The 19,962-nt window shown below is 39.9% G+C and overlaps 1 protein-coding gene across 2 annotated transcripts in view; it reads left to right on the forward strand.

Moving 5' to 3' along the window:
* LOC125934933 (microtubule-associated serine/threonine-protein kinase 4-like) overlaps positions 1 to 5,521 on the forward strand; it is a 290,235-nt gene extending 284,714 nt beyond the window's left edge. Inside the window, exon 3 of one of the 2 annotated variants that reach the window (XM_049648569.1) lies at positions 4,666 to 5,521. In XM_049648569.1, the coding sequence (XP_049504526.1) occupies positions 4,666 to 4,766 (101 nt within the window). In that variant the 3' untranslated portion in view covers positions 4,767 to 5,521. The remainder of the gene's footprint in view (positions 1 to 4,665) is intronic. The other variant, XM_049648568.1, reaches the window with a different exon arrangement.
* The last annotated feature ends 14,441 nt before the right edge of the window (positions 5,522 to 19,962 follow it).

Here is a 19,962-nt window from a genome sequence, read left to right on the forward strand (position 1 = left end):
CTTAAAAGAAGCTTCGAGTATTGAGATTTTCATTTGTTCCTTCCATTCTCTGGCCTTTGCCTTCCCTCCCCACCAGTTTTCCTTTCTCCCTCTCTCTCTTCTCTTGTGCAAGAACTTTTTAAATTTTTTGAAATAATTTTAGATTTATAGAAGTTTTAAGACACTTCACTGTACTTTTCCACTACATAATTATCTTATATAGCCTTAATACACTTGGCAAAACTACAAAATTAACATTGGTACGTAATTAACGAGACTTACACTTTATTTGGATAGCAGCAGGTGTTTTGCTAATGGCCTTTTTATGATCCAGAAGCCAGCTCAGGATCCTACACTGATTGCATTTAGTCATCCTGTCTGCCTTCTCCTTTGATCTTTGACAGTTTCTCAAATGTTCCCTGTTTTTCACAGTCCTGCCAGTTTTAAAGAGTACTAGTCAGGTATTCTGTAGAATGACCCTCAACTCGGGTTTGCTTGATGTTCTTTCATGATTAGACTGGACTTACGGATTTTGAGAGAGAATACCACAGAGGTGAAGCCCCTTCTCATCACATCCTATCAGGGGCACATGAGAGCAAATGACTTACCAGGTGGTGTTAACCTGGATCACTTGGTTAAGACCTTGTCTGTCAAGTTTCTCCACTGAAAAGTTATTTTTCCCTTTCTCTTTTCTATTTTTGGAAGTCAGTCACTAAGTCCAGCCCACTGTCAGGGGGAAGAGAATTAAGCTTCACCTGTTACACAGGGGGATATCTACATATGTTTTTGATAATATATGTAAATCTCTTTTTTCTTTTATGATTTAAAAGACCCATCAAAGAATAGCTCAAAGATCCCCTAAACATATGTAGCCATCTTGCTTTATTTGTGTATGTGTAACTATTAAATGCTTATTAAATAGCATATATTTTTAATTATCATTGTGGAAATTGCTTGTACATATTAAATATTTCAGTTTTCTGTATTGTTTTTATGAATAAAACAAGTTATTTTGTCCCTTTGAGGCCAAGGTTGGCTAGGGGAAAGGGTCAGAATCATTTGTTTTATTTATTTTTTTAATGTTTATTTATTTTTGAGAAAGAGCGAGAGAGACATAGCATCGGTTAGGGGAGAGGGCAGGAGGAGAGAGAGAGAGACACAGAATCTGAAGCTAACTCCAGGCTCTGAGCTGTCAGCACAGAGCCTGACCTGAGCCTGAGCCAAACCCACTGAGCCACCCAGGTGCCCTGGGGCAGAATCATTTGTTAAGGCTCTTTTCTTCATGGATTCCCTGGGAATTCTTTTACTGGATTTGAGGTACCGTTGTTTGTCCTCACTCTTATCCAGGAATTACAAGAAGGTAACAGTATTGGGGCACCTGTGTGTTCAGTTGGTTAAGCCTCCGACTATTGATTTCCGCAATTGTGACCCAGATCAGGATCTCAAAGTTGTGAGATTGAACCCCAACTTCACCCTTATACATACATGCTAGTTAGCACATTCAGAAAGGGGGGGGCAAAGGAAATTGTACTGTCCAGCAAGTAATGATACACAACACTTCTAAAATATTAGAAGTCACTGAGTAATCAGTTGCAATGAAGATCTTTTTTTTTAATGGTTTTTTAAATTATTTACTTTTGAAACAGAGAGAGACAGAGCCTAAGAAGGGGAGGGGCTGAGAGAGAGAGGGAGACACAGAATCTGAAGCAGGCTCCAGGCTCTGAGCTGTCAGCACAAAGCATGAAGCAGGGCTCGAACTCACGGACTGTGAGATCATGACCTGAGCTGAAGTCGGACGTTCAACCGACTGAGCCACCCAGGTGCCCCGACCATTTTTAAAATTTTAATGTTCTCTTTTTTTTTTGAGAGAGAGAGGGAGGGAGGGAGAGAGAGAGACGTGGGCTCAGCCGGGGCTCATGTTTTACCCGAAGTGGGGCTCAAGATCACCTGATGTGGGAGATCATGGCTTGAGCCAAAGTCATATGCTTAATGAATGAGCCACCAGGCGCCCCTAAAATTTTAATGTTCTTAAATGTAGTCTTAGGAATTTCTTTAATCCTGTGATGATTAATAACTCCATGCTGTTTAGTTCAGGTTCATATATCTGGTACATTTTCCTCTTTGCCCCACTCTTCTTCCATCTCCCAATTCTTACCTGATGCTAAATTATTAACACGTGTTCCACATACACTACACAGAAGCCTTTGGCTTATGGCTCCAACCAATGCCATATGTCTTATCTAATTATCGAGGCACGTGTTAGCGACGTTACCCTGACATCAAGAAAATACGATGAAGACACATACACACTGTACCACAGGGGCTGTGGCAGCCTCGATGCTGCTCTGAGTGGTGCAGACTGGTCGTTGTGTGGTCCCCGCACGTTAGCCACTCGCTGCTCCGGGTGCAATTGCCTAGTGCTCCTGGTATCTGCAGCCTTTTGCAGCTCCCCTTCACAAGGTCTTGGCCACCGCACATTCGTTTCTCTCACTTTATTACCATCGCATCTGATTCCAATTTGCTGCCAAATTGAGTTTCCAGTCCCGAGTCTGACATTCAAACCGTCAGGTGGATTAGCTCCTTCGGCTTGGTTAGCGGGAAGCTTCAGGTCAGTTGACGGTGGCCTATTAAATGTCCTCTGCTCCTCATTCTGGAGCCTCGGCTGCCGTCCCGCGGAGTGGCAGTGCCGGGTTACCCACTGTAACCTTTCTTCTTGTTTAGAACTCCTCATGCCAGACCTATTGGAAAGACTTCTGATTAAAAACAGAGTTGGTTTTTATCCCTTATCCTGCTGTTTCTGCGGTTTTTCTCAGAGCAGAGCAGCTGGCTTATGGTCAGGTCATTGGGTGGAATATATATGATTGATTGAACTATTTGGCGATAATTCATTTGGCCCTTTCCCTCTGAGTGATCTGTTTGCGTGTAGAGTTGAAATAACACCTAACTTATTCTGTTATTTATGATAACACATCGGCTCTGCCTCCTTTTCTTTCTGTGCCGATGTCAGATCAGCTCACAGGACCGCAGTGTTGACTGACTGGAGCTCCAGGCCTTTGCCAGGCATCAGGTTTCGGTAATTCCTTTCCAAAGGACACAGTCTGGTGAAGAATGATTTCTAGAGAGGTCTTCTCTTGCTTCTTTTCTTTTCTTTTTTTTTTTTTTAACTTGAATCCAAAACAGATTTCTCAGTGTTTGTCATAATCAAAGATATACATATGGAGAATCACTCATTGATTATTCTATTTACATTTCCGTTCCCAAGGAAAAGAGTCTTGGTCAGAGACTTTTCTCTTGTCATTAGGGGTTTTAGTAAATGAGGGTATATTTATGTTTGACAGTGAGGCATCTGAGTTGAGCAAACACTGTAATTTCTTGGGGATAATCAAGGATTTGAGAAAAAAGCAAAACAAAACAAAAATACAGCATTTCACCACTGAACCCTGCGGCCTTTGAGAAGGAAACGTTAGCTGTTGAGCGGAGGAAGAAGGTCTGTTGTTTCTAAAATGGTTGATTTTTTTTCTTCTTGTAATTAAACAGTGATATGATTATTGTAATTGTATCTGGATATGTTTGCCAGTTAATGAGTAAAGCGTGCTATATTTAAAGCAGCATCCTCCCCTCTGGTCTGCTGCTTCCAAGGCCATGTTCTGGAAGCTAGGCTGGAGTAAATTGTGTTGTTTAGAAGATCTGCAGGCTGTGTCCCTGACACACAGGGATCCACTAAAAATAAAGGACAGAAAGGCAAATTTGAAGCTGAGGGGATAATGTTCGAGCTCTGGGAGGCAAGAGGAAAAAAAAGTCATTATAGGAATGAAAACCCAAATTTAGTTGAGTCTTTCAAATTTATACTGTGTTCTTTTAGAGTTTAAACAGCCAGATGACTCATGGCTTCCTATTCTTTAATTACTGTCATCAAGTGATCATTCCTGAGAACCCAGGCATGAAGATATTCCTGTAACCCTTTTTTGTTTGTTTGTTTGCTTGGTTTTTTAGTTTGTTTTCACAGCTTCCCCTATAGTTAGATGGATAGTGATCCTAATTTGTGATAAGGATGAGAGCACCCTTTTTTAAAACTTAAAAGCACTCTATTAATTGTTGCTGTCTGGCATTAGACATTCATTATCCTAAGTCATAAGTCACTCTTATTTTAAGAAATAAAACCAGAAGGAAACCTTTTGCTTTATTTAAAAAATATGTATATATATATAATCTTTGGCGTGCCCATTGTTTTGCACGAGTTTATTTCTGCTAGGGGTAAATAGTCTGATTTAACTGCCTTTTTTTCATTTCACCTTTCATTTAATTTTAATGTATTATTTCTGCTCCTCCTTCTATCTCTTTCCTTTTGGGGTTCCTCTGATTTTGCCTTCCTCTGATTTTTCCTTATGCTCCAGTTTAGGTCCATGTAACTCAACTCAGTATTTTGCTCTCTTGCTTTGAGAGGATTAATGTCTTTTCTGTTTTGGAATTTAGATAAACTGTGTTTGTAGTTCCAACAGAGTGTATAAAGAGAGCAGTGTAAGGGATCCAGAGTAACATCATGACATTAAAATCTTCGCATTGTGGAAAACGGCAAATCAAGCATAATGAAGAATGGCACATTTTGTGCCACCCATTGGGTGCCTTGCTAGTCTAAGGTTAATGTAGCCTCTCATTTATTTGTTGTGTTTTGTTTTTCTTTTGCAGAAGGAGTTGAGTCTCCCCCGAAGAGGAAGTTTGTAAGTAGCCTAATTTTGTTTCCTTATTATTATTTTGTACAGTTTGTTATGTATTCTCTGACTTGTTAAGTTTGCAGTGACAAATGGAGGATAAATGATAATCAACTGAATTAAGAAAACAGACACTTTGCATTTATTTATAAATGTCAAATAATGATTTCAGTATATCTTGAAGGAAGTTGCCAGCTTTTTTCCTTATGGGCATCGTAAACCAAAATGTTTACTTACTCCTGGGAGAATCTTAATTTAAAAAAAAAAATTCTCTTATGTCATCAAGCAAAACCATTATTTGGTCTGCAGGTAGTATGAATTGATCTGAGTCAAGAATTAGCGCCCTTCTATGTGATCTGGAAGTCTATGATTGTTTTTTATGCTATGGATTTTATGCTATGGATTTTATGCTATGGATTTTATGCTATGGATTTTTATGCAAAGTAAGTGATACCCTTTTGCGCTGATGAAGGCTTTGAATCAGCTAAACTTTCTTTTAGGTCTGGATCTTACCGAATTGACTCACGTAATGGTCTTGTTTTAAAATAGCGGATTTATGAACCTTAAGTTGATTTCCTTATAGTTTGTTTCAACCTTTTGTTCTGAAGGCTAATAATATATTTGCATAAATGCTAGTTTTTTACCATTAGCAAGTTGCAGAATGAAATGTATTGCCTTTAATGTTCCACTAAATTTAGAGTAGATTTCTTGTCAGCTAGTACTGTGTAAGGGCTGCTCTAGAAATACTTGGACTTGGTATCTGTGCTGAAGAAATGAGTGGCTGGGGCAATGTGCTTTTTTTTAATATATTTATTTATTTATTTATTAATGTTTATTTTTGAGAGAGAGAGAGAGAGAGACAGAGCATGCGTGGGGGAGGGGCAGAGAGAGAGGGAAACACAGAATCCAAAGCAGGCTCCAGGCTCTGAGCTGTCAGCACAGAGCCCAACATGGGGCTTGAAGACACAAACCATTGAGATCAGACCTGAGCTGAAGTTGGACCCTTAACCGCCAGAGCCACCCAGGCGTCCCAAAGGGCAATGTGCCTTTTAAAGACTAACTATAATATTTCAGGTACATTTATGCAGATATCAACTTGGAGTATTGGAAATGTATGTGGTAGCTGTTGGCAGAGAGAATTCATTTTGTTGACTAACTTTTGGGTTATGTCAGCCGTTGCATCTGAGAACCAGAACTTTACCCAGTTACATTTCAATACTGTCCATTTTGGTTCTTAATGTTTCACAGCTTTAGGCTGCCTGGAGGATGCTGGACTATTTTTCTTGAAGAATGTGTCTAGAAAATTTCACTCACTTCCAACTTCTATCTCTGTGTGCTAGAAGTTAATTGCTTAAAAGTTGGCCGTAGGAAATGCCCGTAGAATCAAAACTTGCCTTCTTCTGAATCTTGATTAGGACTCTCACCTAGACTTGGACACATCCAAACATTTTGATATTTCTAATCATGATTAAAAATAAGAAATTAGAAAAACAAGTAAAACTACATGAAATAATAGAAAAAAATCTCTTTTCTCTTGTACCTTTATTTAATGCTAAAAGCATTCTAGGTTTGTCTTTAATGCTTTATCTGAAAACTTTATAACTTTACTCAAATCTTCCTTTTAGCCTATATAAAAGATTGCATTTTTTTTTCAGTTTCTCAGTATGTTTTTTGTACATTTCTATTAAGGTAATGTTAACTACAAAATGATTCCCTATGCCTATTAAAGGGCTGTATTTCCTTTTGTAAAATCTCCTTATCTCCATATCTCCTTGTTTGAGTCTGTTAATGGTAGCTGATAGCTGTATATTGATGGGAAAATAGAAGGTAAATAAGACATTTAAATTTATCTACTTCAGAGCTTAGAATCTTTCATGAATGAAAAGGATGACAACGTAAGTTTCTTTGGGATCCATGCTTTGAAAATTTAATGAGAGATATAGAATTACATTTAAGCCATTTAAAATCTCTTCCCTAATAAAAACCAATTGATCTATCAATCAAACGATGGGAGTAAAACATAGCATAAATCTATCTTTTTCTTTTTAGTGAATTCTGGGAAAATTAATACTTCCAAGTGAAAGAAACGAAAAATAAAGATGCTCCTTTGTATTTTTTATTAAAGACAAATGTTCCCCAGAGAATTAATGGTCTATGATAGAGATGTTTTGGGACTTAACACCACTCAGCATTTTCGGTGACCCCATCCCAAATGCCAGTGATTACTCTCCTCATGCAAGGTTGTTTTATGACTTTGAGAAAAAGAAAATACTTTAAAAAATAATAGCTAGGGTGATTTTAATACAAATCTAATGAGGAAGGGCACAAGTGGTGCTGGCCAGCATAATGGCACCTAATTATTAAACCTGTTAACACTTGGTCAGTTTATTAGCTGGTTAAATGCCTCCAGCATGAATGTTTTCAGATCTTTTAGTATCTTTTCTCTGAAAGATTGAGGATTTGATCCCTCTGTTCTGTCGAATATTCTCTCCATGTTAACAGTGAGCCACTGAACAGGGTGATGTATTCCTCATGGTCTGTAGTTACAAAGCAATGTGATTGAAAGTGTCAGAGGGTGTGTACCTTCAGAAAGGCTGTGTTCTTGGAAGAAGGTGCCCGATTGTATTATATCCACCGCCTCTACTTTGTATGTCTTGAAGCATGATATTCTGAACATGCATTGCCATCATTCAGGCACTTAGGGATTTATCAGATTTTTTTTTTTTAATGTGGTATTGTCTTAAAGGTAATTTTCATGCCTGGAATCATGGTAACTTATGTTTTCTATACGTTACAGTTAACTCTTCCACAAAACAACACAGAAAATAGGCTTTTCTTTTTATTACTCGTTAAAAGCCTAAAACAAGCAAGTTGTACTGCATTCTGTCTAGAAAATAATCCAGTACTCCAGTAATTTGTATTTTATGATCGTTTTCTCAAGAACTAACTTGAAATCTGTGTTGTTTCAAATATGTTTTAAGAGGTTGTGACCATTTTGTGTGTGTGTGTGGTACAAGGGGCATCAGAGGAGAAGTGAAAGATGCTTTCCAGGCAAGATATTCCTAAATTACCCATGACTCCAGACCAGTTTTCCAGAGGCTTTTCCAACCCTTGTTCACCTTCAGAGTCCCAGATGCCGTCTCCACTCTGGCTGCTTAGATAGCTAGACTTGAGCTAGTTGTCTTCTTCCCTTCAAAGAGTACCCATGTGCCGGTGCTTGGTCCTCGATGCTTCCGGCACTTTCCCTTCCTTTCTCCTTGGAACTAAAGCTTTCATACTCTCTGCTCTTTCTCCTCTTAGCAACCTGTCAAGATCTATATATCCTTTGACTAAATCATGATATAATCATAGAACAAAATACTGTACAGCAGGTAGAATGAATGAAGTGGAGCATATGTATCAACACATGTAATTATCAAAAACAGCATGCAGAACAAAAAGGTAAAAGCAAATTGCACAGGCAAGAAAGCGTTTACATTATAAAAATTAAAAATAAGCAAGACAAGACAGTTTACTGTTTGTGGATGCAAACATGTACAATAAAAATATCAAAAAGGCATGGGCAACAGATGTACAGTAAAGCTTATCAGTGGAGGAGAAGAAAGAAATGGGATTTGAGGGGCCTCCCCAGGGGCTGTCACATATATGATTAATGTGGTATGTACATGGGTGTTTAGAGTATTCCTTCCACATTTTGATATTCTTGAAATATTTTATTTAAAGTGTAGTAATTACATGAAGGTAATAGTCAAACTATTTTATCCAGATGTAGAGATTTAAAAATAATTCGAAGAGAAAATTAAGTAACTGTTAAACTATTTTGAATGGAAGGAGAGAGTGTACCTGTAGTGATTTTTGTTTTATTGTTGTGTGTGTGTGTGTGGTTTTTTTTTTTTTTTGAGTTCTTTTTTTATTCATTTTTGAGAAAGATATAAAGGGAAAATGGGAGAGGAGCAGAGACAGAAAGAGACAGAATCCCTATCAGGCTCTGCCTTGTCAGTGCAGAGCCTGATGCAGGGCTCGAACTCATGAATCATGAAATCATGACCTGAGCCGAAATAAGAGTTGGAGGCTTAACCAACTGAGCCACACCGGCACCCCCTGTTGTGTTTTTTTTTGTGACATGATGAAGACTGGCCCCAGTGAGTACGGTTTTACAGTGGTCAGAATATCTGTTGTGGCAGGTACTTCCTGGTTAGTGCCAGAGCAGCATGATAAATTTTGGTACTTGAGCAGGAAAGGAGGAATGTTTTGACATCCAGTTAGAGAACTAGACTTGTTGTCTTCAGTTTTTAGCCTTTTAAGAGAAGTGACTGTTTTTTAATTCCTACAAGGTGCCTAGCACAGTAAGGTGCAGAGTGTGGATGATGGTAGATCTCCCCCAGCCAGACTGTGAGTGTCCCAGCTGAGTAAACTGTCCTGCTTTGGGACTCAGTTCCTATCACAGTGTGTTGAGGACTAACAGTGATTCCGTGGCCCATGCCAGATCTTTCTTGGTTTAAATCAGTGTGGAATACACAGGCTCTCTTGACGTTATTTTGTTTTTCTGGTAACAAGGACTCTACACTGTCCATATTTATAAAAGTGCTAATAGTGCCGTGGGGTCCCTTATCTAGTCCTTACCCATATTTACATCTTGGGTCCTGAAATGACTTTTCCAAGTGGAAAAAACTCTCTGGGAGGTGTTGATTTTCAGAGAAGGAAAGTGGTAAAAAGGTAAAAACCCAAGATGTGAGCTAATGGATGGTTGGGAGCAAAACCAAGGTCTCCCTGGCTGCTACCCTTTATTTTGTTTTAAAGACCCCTTTCTGTTTTGTTAATTGTCTGAATAAACAGCTCTGGGGACAGAGAGAGCTTCTTTTTACATGGAATTTCCTGGTGGGGGGAGGTGCTGGAGATTGGCTGGAGCCAGTTCCCTGTCCTCCAATCTTGTTTTTTTAGCTACCTTTCGTATTTCGTTATACAGAGAAGGAAACTGTGCTGTGTATTCTAGCAGCTGAAACGTCAGGCAGAAACTCCCCCTCATGGGCACACAAGTCCTGAAAAACAGTGTTTCCGCCTGCTGAGCAGTTGGGAGTCTTGAAATTCCTAAAAGACAACTTAGGGGTCTTGGTTTATTTTAATTTCTTGATCTAGCAATAATAAATACTAGTATCCAGTAACTGTTCCTCTCTGTAGAGTTTTGTCCCTTCTCCGTTAACACTGTGCTTTTGAAAAAAAAAGTTTTTTAATGTTTATTTATTTTTGAGAGACAGAGCACGAGTGGGGAAGGAGCAGAGAGGGAGGGAGACATAGAATCCGAAGCAGGCTCCAGGCTCCGAGCTGTCAGCACAGAGCCTGACATGGGCTCGAAACCAAGAACTGTGAGATCATGACAGTTGGCAGCTCAACCGGCTGAGCCACCCAGGCACCCCTCATGCTTTCCTTTTGTTATGTCCTTACTCTGGAGGTAGCCAGAAGTGACTAGGGCTGGGCACTCATGCCTAGATAGTTGTCTGTTGGCCTCCCCCTTCTTCAGGTCTGCTAGGAAGCCCACCCCCCTACCTACAAAGAAGACCAGCATCTCAAATACATCTGCCGTGGTGCCAGACATCCTAGTACTAGAAATCCATTCAGTTGGATCTTAAAGGGCTTTTCTTTTCAGTGTCTCGTTGACTGGTACATACCTTTGGGCAGCTTGTCACTGAGCTGTGTTTAGCACAGCAGCAGACGGTTCATTAATGGAATGTCTTTCTGGTGGACTGATGGGAGATGAGGCAACCAGAGAGGGGAGCAGCTGTCAAGAACTGTTCTGCCCCACGTGTAGGTTAATAAATGTATCAATGGGTGGCAAACTTACCTCCCTTCTTTCTAATTTTGGCTCTCTTGGGCACGGCAGGAAAGGAATGGAAGATGAGTAAGCAACAGAGGGAGAGTGTTGTCAGAGGGTGGCCAGGATGACAGAAGCCAGAGGATGCTCATGGTTGTCAGAAACTTCTGGGTGGAGCTGGGCCTGCTGGATGTAGAAGATGGTTTATCTTACTTTAGATATATTGGACTGAAGGTCCTGGACTGGTTGGAATTTATCATTTCGAGACAGGCTAGGAAGTGGCCTTCTGTGTCATTGAGTAGCCTTGGGTTGATGTCATTGGCATACATAGAAATGTGTATTTTTTTAAAGTAATTTGTAACGTTTATATTCTTGAGAGAGAGACAGACCGGCAGGGCACGAGCAGGGGAGGGGCAGGGAAAAGGGAGACACAGAATCTGAAGCAGGCTCTAGGCTCTGAGCTGTCAGCACAGAGCCCAATGCGGGGCTCAAGCTCATGAATTGTAAGATCATGACTTGAGCCAAAGTGAGATGCTTAACTGACTGAGCCACCCAGGCGCCCAAGAAATGTGTAGTTTTTAAAACAGAAGAGTTCCATTCCCTCAGTTGTATTTTAGCCAGAACATACTGCCTTCACGAACTATTTAGAAAAGTACTCTGAGTAAAATGAGTAGTTTCAGTCTAGAATGCAAGGAGAGGGAATAGCCTTCATTTTACAACCCAGTTGAATTAGATTTGTGGGATTTTCAGCAAGGTGAAGGCAGCATTTCCTGAAACAGACGGAAAGGGCTTACTTGGAGAAAAATAAAGGACATAGTAAAACCACACTTGTATTTGGATAACTTTTAAAATAAATTTAGTTTTCTTTTCAGTACTTTCTTCCCTCCCACCCCCCACCCATATTGAAGCAAGAATTCAAAATATCCCTTGTCAAAGGCAAGTGGAAGTCCAGTGTCCTTTTGAATGTTAGAAACCCAGAAACAAAACGAAGGAAAAATTGAGTGTTGCATCTGAATTAGCATTTAAAGTGGCATGTTTATATAAAAAGAGAATGGTGTAATATATCCTGAGAGTAAAGAGAGGATTTCAGCCTGTGAAAGAATGTCAATTGCATTTATATATTCATCGAATAGCCAGTTTGGTATTTGGCATATATTTGCAGCAGCTTTCAACATGCATGTATTCATCTTCTGTGAAGTGGGTGGGAGGAGATCTACTGGATAGAAGCAACATAGGATGGATCTTCTTGCCTTTGAAACCTTGAGGAAAACCTTAATTTTGCTCCAGGGCAGGAAGGGCTAGGTCCCCCAGGGAGGTTTATGCATTCACATTTCCAAAAACACTTGAGAGTGCAAATTAGAATCTGGAGGAGGGCAAGTGGGGGGGGGGGTAGTTTGGGACGGAGCTTATGGACTTTCCACCAGCTGTCAAGGTGAACCTAAAATATCATTCCCAGTTGAGAACAACTGCTCTTAGAGCTTCAGGGTATATGGTGGCAAACTGGGTTTCTGGATGCCCATAAGGCCCAAGGGAACGTTCTCTACTTCACATTTACTAGAATAACTTTTAAGGAAAAATGAGTCAAACAGGATTTTGGAAAGAGTTTTCAGTGTGCAATCCTTTTCAGCAAGGCTTGTGTAGGGTGACCCCCTAAGGCCACTTGATGGATGTTTCTCACCAAAAGCCACCTTCTCCAGTCTGTAACTCAGTAGGCATTTCAGAGCCTGGAGTTGAGTCACGTTGCCTGGGTTTCAGTCCGGTCTCCACCATTTACCCAGTGCTGTGACCTTCAGACGGTTACTGAGCTTCTAGGTGTCTTTGTTTCCTCATTTGTTTCCTCATTTGTAAAATTTTTTATTTTCATTTATTTATTTGCTTAGAGAAAGCACAAGCCAGGGAGGGCAGAAAGAAAAGGGGAGAGAGAGAGAATTCCAAGCAGGCTCTGCACTGTCAGAGCAGAGCCAGATGTGGGGCTTGAACTGAGGAACCATGAGATCTTGACCTGAGCCAAAACCAAGAGTCAGATGCTTAACGAACTGAGCTACCTAGGAGCCCCAGATGGAGAGTGTTTTGAAAATTAAATTAGTTAACATTTGTAAAGTGTTTAAAACAGTGTCTGACATACTATATTATGTAAGTGTTCTGTGAAACAGAACATACTGGGAATTAAGCCCTCCCTGTACCATCCTCTCCCCCATCTCTTATTTTTGTCCTGTAGAATTAGGCCAGACACTGTAAAGTAGGCAGAGGAAGTTCCTTTAAAGCCAGATCATTTGCCTAGCATTTTCTAAAAGACTGTTTCCCCCCCCTCCCCAGTTTTTGTCAATGGTGAGGTTTTAAAGAGGAATTTGGCCCCCATATCCTTGAGTAGGTCTTTCCCCCACATCCCATGATGGTCAAGCCTGGTAACAGGAGGTTTCCAGGTGGCTGTGAGGACGGAACATATACATATTCTGGCTTTATATCATCATGCTCTGCGGGCACTTTTTGTGCTCAGTGGCCCCTTTTCCAGAATAATCTACTTATCCTTTTTCTCAGTGTAGTATACAGATCACTTCTTAAAATTGTGTTTTGGGATAGGCAGGTGTTGAGGAAAATGAAGTTGGGTATTATATATGTCCATATGAAAAATTTTAGTCAGGATTTCATACCTAGAAGAAACTTGAACAGAAATATGATGGGACATGCCTTTGAGAAATGTAGAAGTAACAACACAGAGGATTTGAGATTTGCTTGTATTCAGGATAGTTCTGTGAACTGGGATCAGAATTTAGAGTTCCTACACACAGGGATTGGAAGGCAACCTTTCCGTTTGAGGAGTGTAATACAGTTGAGTTGGAAAGAGATAATCAGCAAGGATGTGGGTGTGCTGTCTTCTGAAAGACATGAATTTTAGCATCAACATCCACAGTGTGGTTAAAACAAATGGTAGACACCACACAGTATGCTTGACTTCACCGTGCTTGTCATGATTTCTTTGAACATTTTGGAAAGCTTAGCCCCAGCTCTTCCTGAGTGTTCATACTTATACTTAAAGCTGCAACCAAAGGGAAGACCTCCAGGCACACGCCAGATATGCCCGAATGTGAAGTTTACTCAGACTGATAAGGAGACTAGGGAGAGCCATGCTGGCGGGGTGTGGTAGGCCCAGCCGCAGTAACAGGTGTGCCCATTACCCAGTCAGACATGAGTGGAGCAGCTGAGTTCTGTATTGTCCTCTTTACCCTGGGGTGTGGTAGTGAGTCACGCCCTCTGAGGGGAGCCTTGGAGAGGTGGGTGGTAGCTGGAAGACTGGGCGTGCGTCTTGGTGTTTCACCTTAGAATCTCTGCCCTTTCCTCAGCTGTTCTGACTCCAAAGAATTCAACCCCCTGCTCTTTTTTTTTTTTTCTTTTTCTTTTTTCTTAGCTCCTTGTGGCAGCTGACTGACCTAATCGGCTGGAGCAAAGTTATTTTGAGTGGTCCCTCTGTTTTTCTGAAGTAGGGGTCCCACATGAGAGCACCTTGGTGGGTCACTTCTTTTATTTGAACACACATGGATTGTCTTTTAACGTGTTGTTATATAAAGTCCCCTCTCCTGGGATGAGTTTGAGGGCTTCTCCATGCTCAAGTTTTGGAACCTAAGATGTGTCCATTGAACATGCCCCCCATTGTACACTTCTCTTCCCATGGTCTTCTGGGATCTTCTTCACCTCCTAAGTCACCCAAGTAACGTGTGATGGGTACCATAAGGAAATTCAATGCAGATAGTTCTGTAAGGAGGGGGGGAAGGTTTCATTAAGTATATTCTATGAATTTTATTTGCATGTGAAAATAGGTGACATCAATTTGACCTAGCACAGAAGAATAAATTTTGATTTTTTCCGAAATGAATATTGTAATCATAATAAATTCAAATATGCCTATTATATGGAGGGGAAGATTTTCAAATGCCTTTTTTCTAGAACTGTAAAACCTTTCAAGATATATTTGCATATTTTGTCGATCTTTATGTGAAAGTGTTCTTATTCTGTTAGAAAATATTAGTGTGGCATATGCTTTGTGCTCTTGACTGTATAGGAAAAGTGATTTCTAACTTGCGTTGTGTCATCCAGATCAATGAGATTAACATTGGGATGACATTACCATTGAGTGCCAAACTCTTAATAAACCGTGATTTTCCAATGAAGTCTTTTTTTTTAGTTTATTTATTTTTGAGAGAGAGAGAGAGAGAGAGAGAGCGCTCACACACAAGTGGGGGAGGGGCAGGGAGAGGCAGAATCTGAAGCAGGCTGTGGGCTCTGAGCTGTCAGCACAGAGCCGGACATGGGGCTCAAACTTCCAGACCCCGAGATCATGACCTGAGCTGAAGTCAGACACTTACCCAACTGAGCCACCCAGGCGCCCTTCCAGTGCAGCCTTATAATGTTAATGTTGGTGGTTGTCTGTGCTTTTCCTTAGGTCAGCTTTGAAACAGAGCTTATCTTTGGGTTTCTTTTTATTTTTTGAAAACCATTCGCTTTGAGAAGTTGGCACCATATGACATCGTATGTAGCTGCTGTGAAACAAATGATAGCGTTTGTTGCAGGGACAGTGAGGACCTTCCCCCTGTGCTGGCAGCAGGACAGAGCGAGGGGGTGTTCTCTGTTTCTGAGCTCTCCTTGGCCTCTCTGCTGAGGCACTAAATGGTATTTGCTCTGCATGGAGCACACGAGTGAGTTCACCAGTGGTTTTGCATTTCAGGGTATAAAGTGTAGTGTTTAGTATCTTAACAAATCAAGAATCAATTATCTGGGAGAATAAGCAGAAGGTTTTTTATGTCTAGGATAAATTAGTTTAAATGCTAAAACCAGTCCTTGTGGATTAAAGAAGCACTTGGGAGCAATGGAGTATATTTTAAAAATGCACTTGACATCATATCCTGAAAAGAAATTAATAGATCAGTACATGGGTTTCATGTCTTAAGGGAAAAATGGTGGCTTTTTCTTAGGTGGGATTCCAAAGTATTGCCAATTTGTATGTAAATGCAGTTGATTCGGATAGAATCGTAGGGAAAAATAGTGTCATCAAACATCTGGTTAAAGCTTGCTACTTAATTATTATCTTTGAGAATTCAGGCCACTTGGCTTTATTCTCATTTTTCTTTCTTTGTTTTTTTTTTTATTGAAAGATGTGGTCAGACTTACCTTGAAAACCACAGGAGGAATAGTGATGGTGGTGATTGTCTCGGGATATACTTAAAAAGAGAATTACAGTGAAGGTAATTGGAAATTGGTACCTCTTGAGGCTCCACCAAATCTCTCCCTGTCCAGCACATACCTTTGGTCCCTGATTTAACACTACCCAGGCTGTATTATGTTAAGTACCCAGGAATTTTGAATTTTATTTGTATTACTCCACTGCATAATTTTAAACAAAACAAGCACACAAAACTTTCAGAAACACTTCTCATGAAATCCCATGTAGCATGAACCAGTTTCAGCTGTACCCAGAGCAGTAGAAGCCTACATGGTCTACCAGTTAATATTTCCCCCAACAGCTAATAATTCCCCCCTGACATCTTTCAGAAAAATAAAATAGATTTGTGGAAGCATAATTGGCATACAGTAAACTGTACTTAATTTAAGGTACACAATTTCATAAATGTCTTATGTATATACTTGTGAAACCACCACCATATCAAGGGAATGAAGTAGCCATCCTGCCCAGAAGTTTCTTTTTACTGATTTATTACTCCCTGCGTTGTCTCAAATTTTAAATAAATGGAACAATACTGGTGGTACTTTTTTTTTTGGGGGGGGGGGAATCTCATTTCTTTCACTCAGCTTAATTATTCTGAGATTCATCTATGTTGTAGCATATGTTAATAGTTCATTCCTTATTGCTAAGTAATATCGTATCGAATGGGTACAGTTTGATTATTCACAGTTTGATTAGCCATCCGTTTGTTGATGGACATTTGGGTTGCTTATACTTTGGGGCCATAATAGATAAAACTGCTATATATGATTGGTAAACTTTCTCCCAACTTGTGGCTTGTGTTTTCAGTCTCTTGACAGCATCAGTTGAAGAGCAAATGTTTTTAATTTTATTAAAGTTAAAATCTGTATTATCAGTATTATCGTTTTGTTCCTTTGGTGAATATACTTGTGGTGTTGCATCTAAGCCATCTTTACCTGACCTAGGTCACAAAACTTTTCTCCTGTTTTTTTTCCCCCCCAGAATGTTTATAGTTTGGGATTTTACATTAAGTCTGTAATCCCTTTTGAGTTAATTTTGTATATGGATGAAGCATGGATTGAAGCTCATATTCTTGCAAGTAGTTATCTAATTGTTCCAGCACCATTTGTTGAACAAATGAACCTTTCTCTGCTGAATTGTTTTTTACCTTTGTTGAAAATCACTTGCTCTCACTATATGTGTGTGTCTTTTTGCAAACTTTGTTCTCTCAATGACCTATTTGTCTTTCCAGCAGTACCACAATGTTTTGATTATTATGGCTTTATAATAAGTCTAGATATTAGGTAGTGTTTGTTCTCCATCTTGATTTTTTTCCAGAGTTGTCTCGGCTATTTTAGGTTCTTTAATTTTGGAATCAGTTTGTCAGTTTCCACAAAAAGAAAAACCTGTTGAGATTTTTATTGGAATTGGATTAAATTTTTATATCAGTTTGAGAAGCTGTGAAGAGTTTTCCAGTGGTTGTTACAGTGGAACTCTAGTCTTAGAGATGGATTAGGAAGAATAAAGTGTGAGTTGTTACAGTGTGGAGAGACTGGGATGGAGTTGTCCCTCAGGATGGACTGATGGAAGAGCTGAGTGGCCCAGCTGTGGGAACTTGAATTGAGGGATGAATGGCCGTAAATGAGCACATACTTTGTCGAAAAAAATCCCCTCAAAGAAGCCCGAGAGCAATGGTTGGGTGGTTGGTTCGGGGAGCAGCTCAGGTAATGATTTCAAGGTGAAGTTAGAGGGATCTAGGCACACTTCTTTTGGAAAGAAGTGTGCAATGGAGAGCTCAGGGTCAACCTAGTATGGGAGGGAAAGGGGGAACACATGAACAGATGAGATTTTAGAACCTCATGTGTGCATGGAAAGCTTACGGTGCAGAGGATAGAGGAGTAGCATCATACTGTATGCTTGCTGCAATGACTGAGTCTCACAGAACAATGAAGGTCACTTGTGCACTTCAACTGGTGGTTGGTCTAGAACAGCAGTTCTCAGCCAGGGGGGATTTTGTCCTGTAAGAGGACATTTGACAGTGTGTAGTGACATTTTTGATTGTCACAACTACTGGGCGAGTGGGATTTATCATCTAGTGGGATGCTGCTAAACGTTCTGCAATGTTCAGGAAAACCGCCCCCAACAAAGTCTTATCTCCCCAAAATATCAGTAGTGCTCAAGTTGGGGAGCCCTGGTCTAGAGAGGAAAGACTAGAAAAGAGGGTGGAATGGGAGTGGAACTGATAGATTTCTCTGGCACCTCATGTCCTTATTGTCTTGAGGAGAGGTGATCATGGACAATTACCCAAGATGATCAGGAATTAGTCTGTGGAAGTCTTCAGAAATGTTTCCAGGAGATATCTAAAAAAAAGGCTTTACCAAATAAAGCTAGTTTAACAAAAGCATGCCTTGACTACAAATAAATGGAAGAAATATTGAACATCTGAGTTAACTTGCTTAAGAAGAAAACATTTGTTTGAACATTGGGCCATAGATGAATATCAATTGGGATACCTTTGATTGCTGGTAATAAAAAACCTAACTCAAAGTGGTTGAAAAAATAAAGGAACTTTACCAGCTCACGTAACTAATAGTCCAGGCTTGTGGCAGGGGTTGGTCCAGAGGTTCATGGTTGCCACAGGACCCAATTTCTCCCCCCTTGAGGCTTCCTTCATAGCTCTATGTGGCTGCCAGCAGTTTTCATACTTTTTTTTCCTATTCATTCCCACCAGGAGATGTTTTTTCTCCTGTCATTGTGAGTTTTTCTTTGAGTAGGCCATCCTAAACTATGTGTCCCCCTTGAATATGGTAATATTAAAACAATTCTTTCACTAGTTTAGACTGGTGCTCTCCAGTATGGTAGCCACTAGCCACATGTAGCTATTGAGATGTTGAAATGTAGCTAGTCCAAGTTGAGATATGAAAAAATGTGGAATAGCTCATTAATAATTTGTGTATTAGCTGTATGTTGAAATGGTGCTATGGATATTCTGGGTTAGAATGCTAATACATGATTAAAAATACTTTCACCTGTTTCTCTAAAGTTTTTTTACCGTGACTCCTAGAAAATTAAAATTATAGAAGTGGCGTTAAGTTGTAGTTCTTTTCAACAGAACTGGCTTAGACTATTCAGGAGTCCCTGGGAATCCGACCCACCCAAACCACATGGCTAATAGACATATGGGAGAGAGATGGGATGGATATTGGGCAAGCAATTAAACAAGAATACTGTGATGACTGGCATAAGCAAAGAAAGAAATATTTGTTTATTTGCTCCTCTTTCACTGAGGATGAATGTGTGGAGACACTGCCCTACTACCGCTAATAAGAGCTAATCATTGTTCCTTAAATATATTTTTGAAAATTACAAAATTAATAGGGTGCTCCTGGTAAATAGTGAAACAACACAGAAATACACTAAGAGGATGTAAATAATTCCCATCCCTTCTAATCCCTGCCTCCACTTACAACCCTGGGCAGGTGTTGTCAGTCTCGTCTGTATTCCTCTATTCCTTCGTTCATGTACACACGAGTGTTTTCAACTTCATTGTTGTGTTGCTGCTGTTGCTACCGTTTTAAGGTGGGATTCTAGCACTTACCCTTCAGTTTGCTTTTCTTACCTCACCAATCTCCTCCAAGTCGGCATCTACAGATTTATCCTGTTCTTTTTAATAATTGCATATTATAGATACATCACATTTCATTTAATCGTTTCTCCATCAGTATGCTTTCGTGCTATTTCCTGGCCCCCCTCGTCCTCTACCACACAACAAACAATGCTGCAATCAACATCTTTGTACCTGTGTCCTTACGTACTGGTCCTTTTTTTTTTTTTCTTCTATAGGATAGATTCCCAGAAGTGGAATTGCTTGGTCAAACGGTATGTGTATTTTTAATTTTCACGGATAAAGCTAAATTAGTTTCCTCAAAGGAATAGCCAATCATATTTGCACGTAACAGTGCCCATTTCTGACATTCTCATCTGCATTAGATGTCACTGCTCCTTTTGATGCTTACCAATCTCATTATCCCTGGTCATTCATTTAAATTTTCTTCACTCTTGTGGATGTTGAGAATATTTTCATGTGTTTAGTATCCATGTGAATTTTCCCTTTCTTCACTGCATATTCATTTCCACTGTCCATTTTCCTGCTTGGTTGTGTTTTTCTTTCACATATTCTGGGAACTGCAGTGTCTTAGAAACGTTAATCGTTTGTTAGATGTGTGCAAATATATCTTTACAGTTCTTGTCTCTGTGTGTGTTGTCTT

This window comes from Panthera uncia, assembly GCF_023721935.1.
Source record: "Panthera uncia isolate 11264 chromosome A1 unlocalized genomic scaffold, Puncia_PCG_1.0 HiC_scaffold_17, whole genome shotgun sequence".
NCBI classification, from domain to species: domain Eukaryota; kingdom Metazoa; phylum Chordata; class Mammalia; order Carnivora; family Felidae; genus Panthera; species Panthera uncia.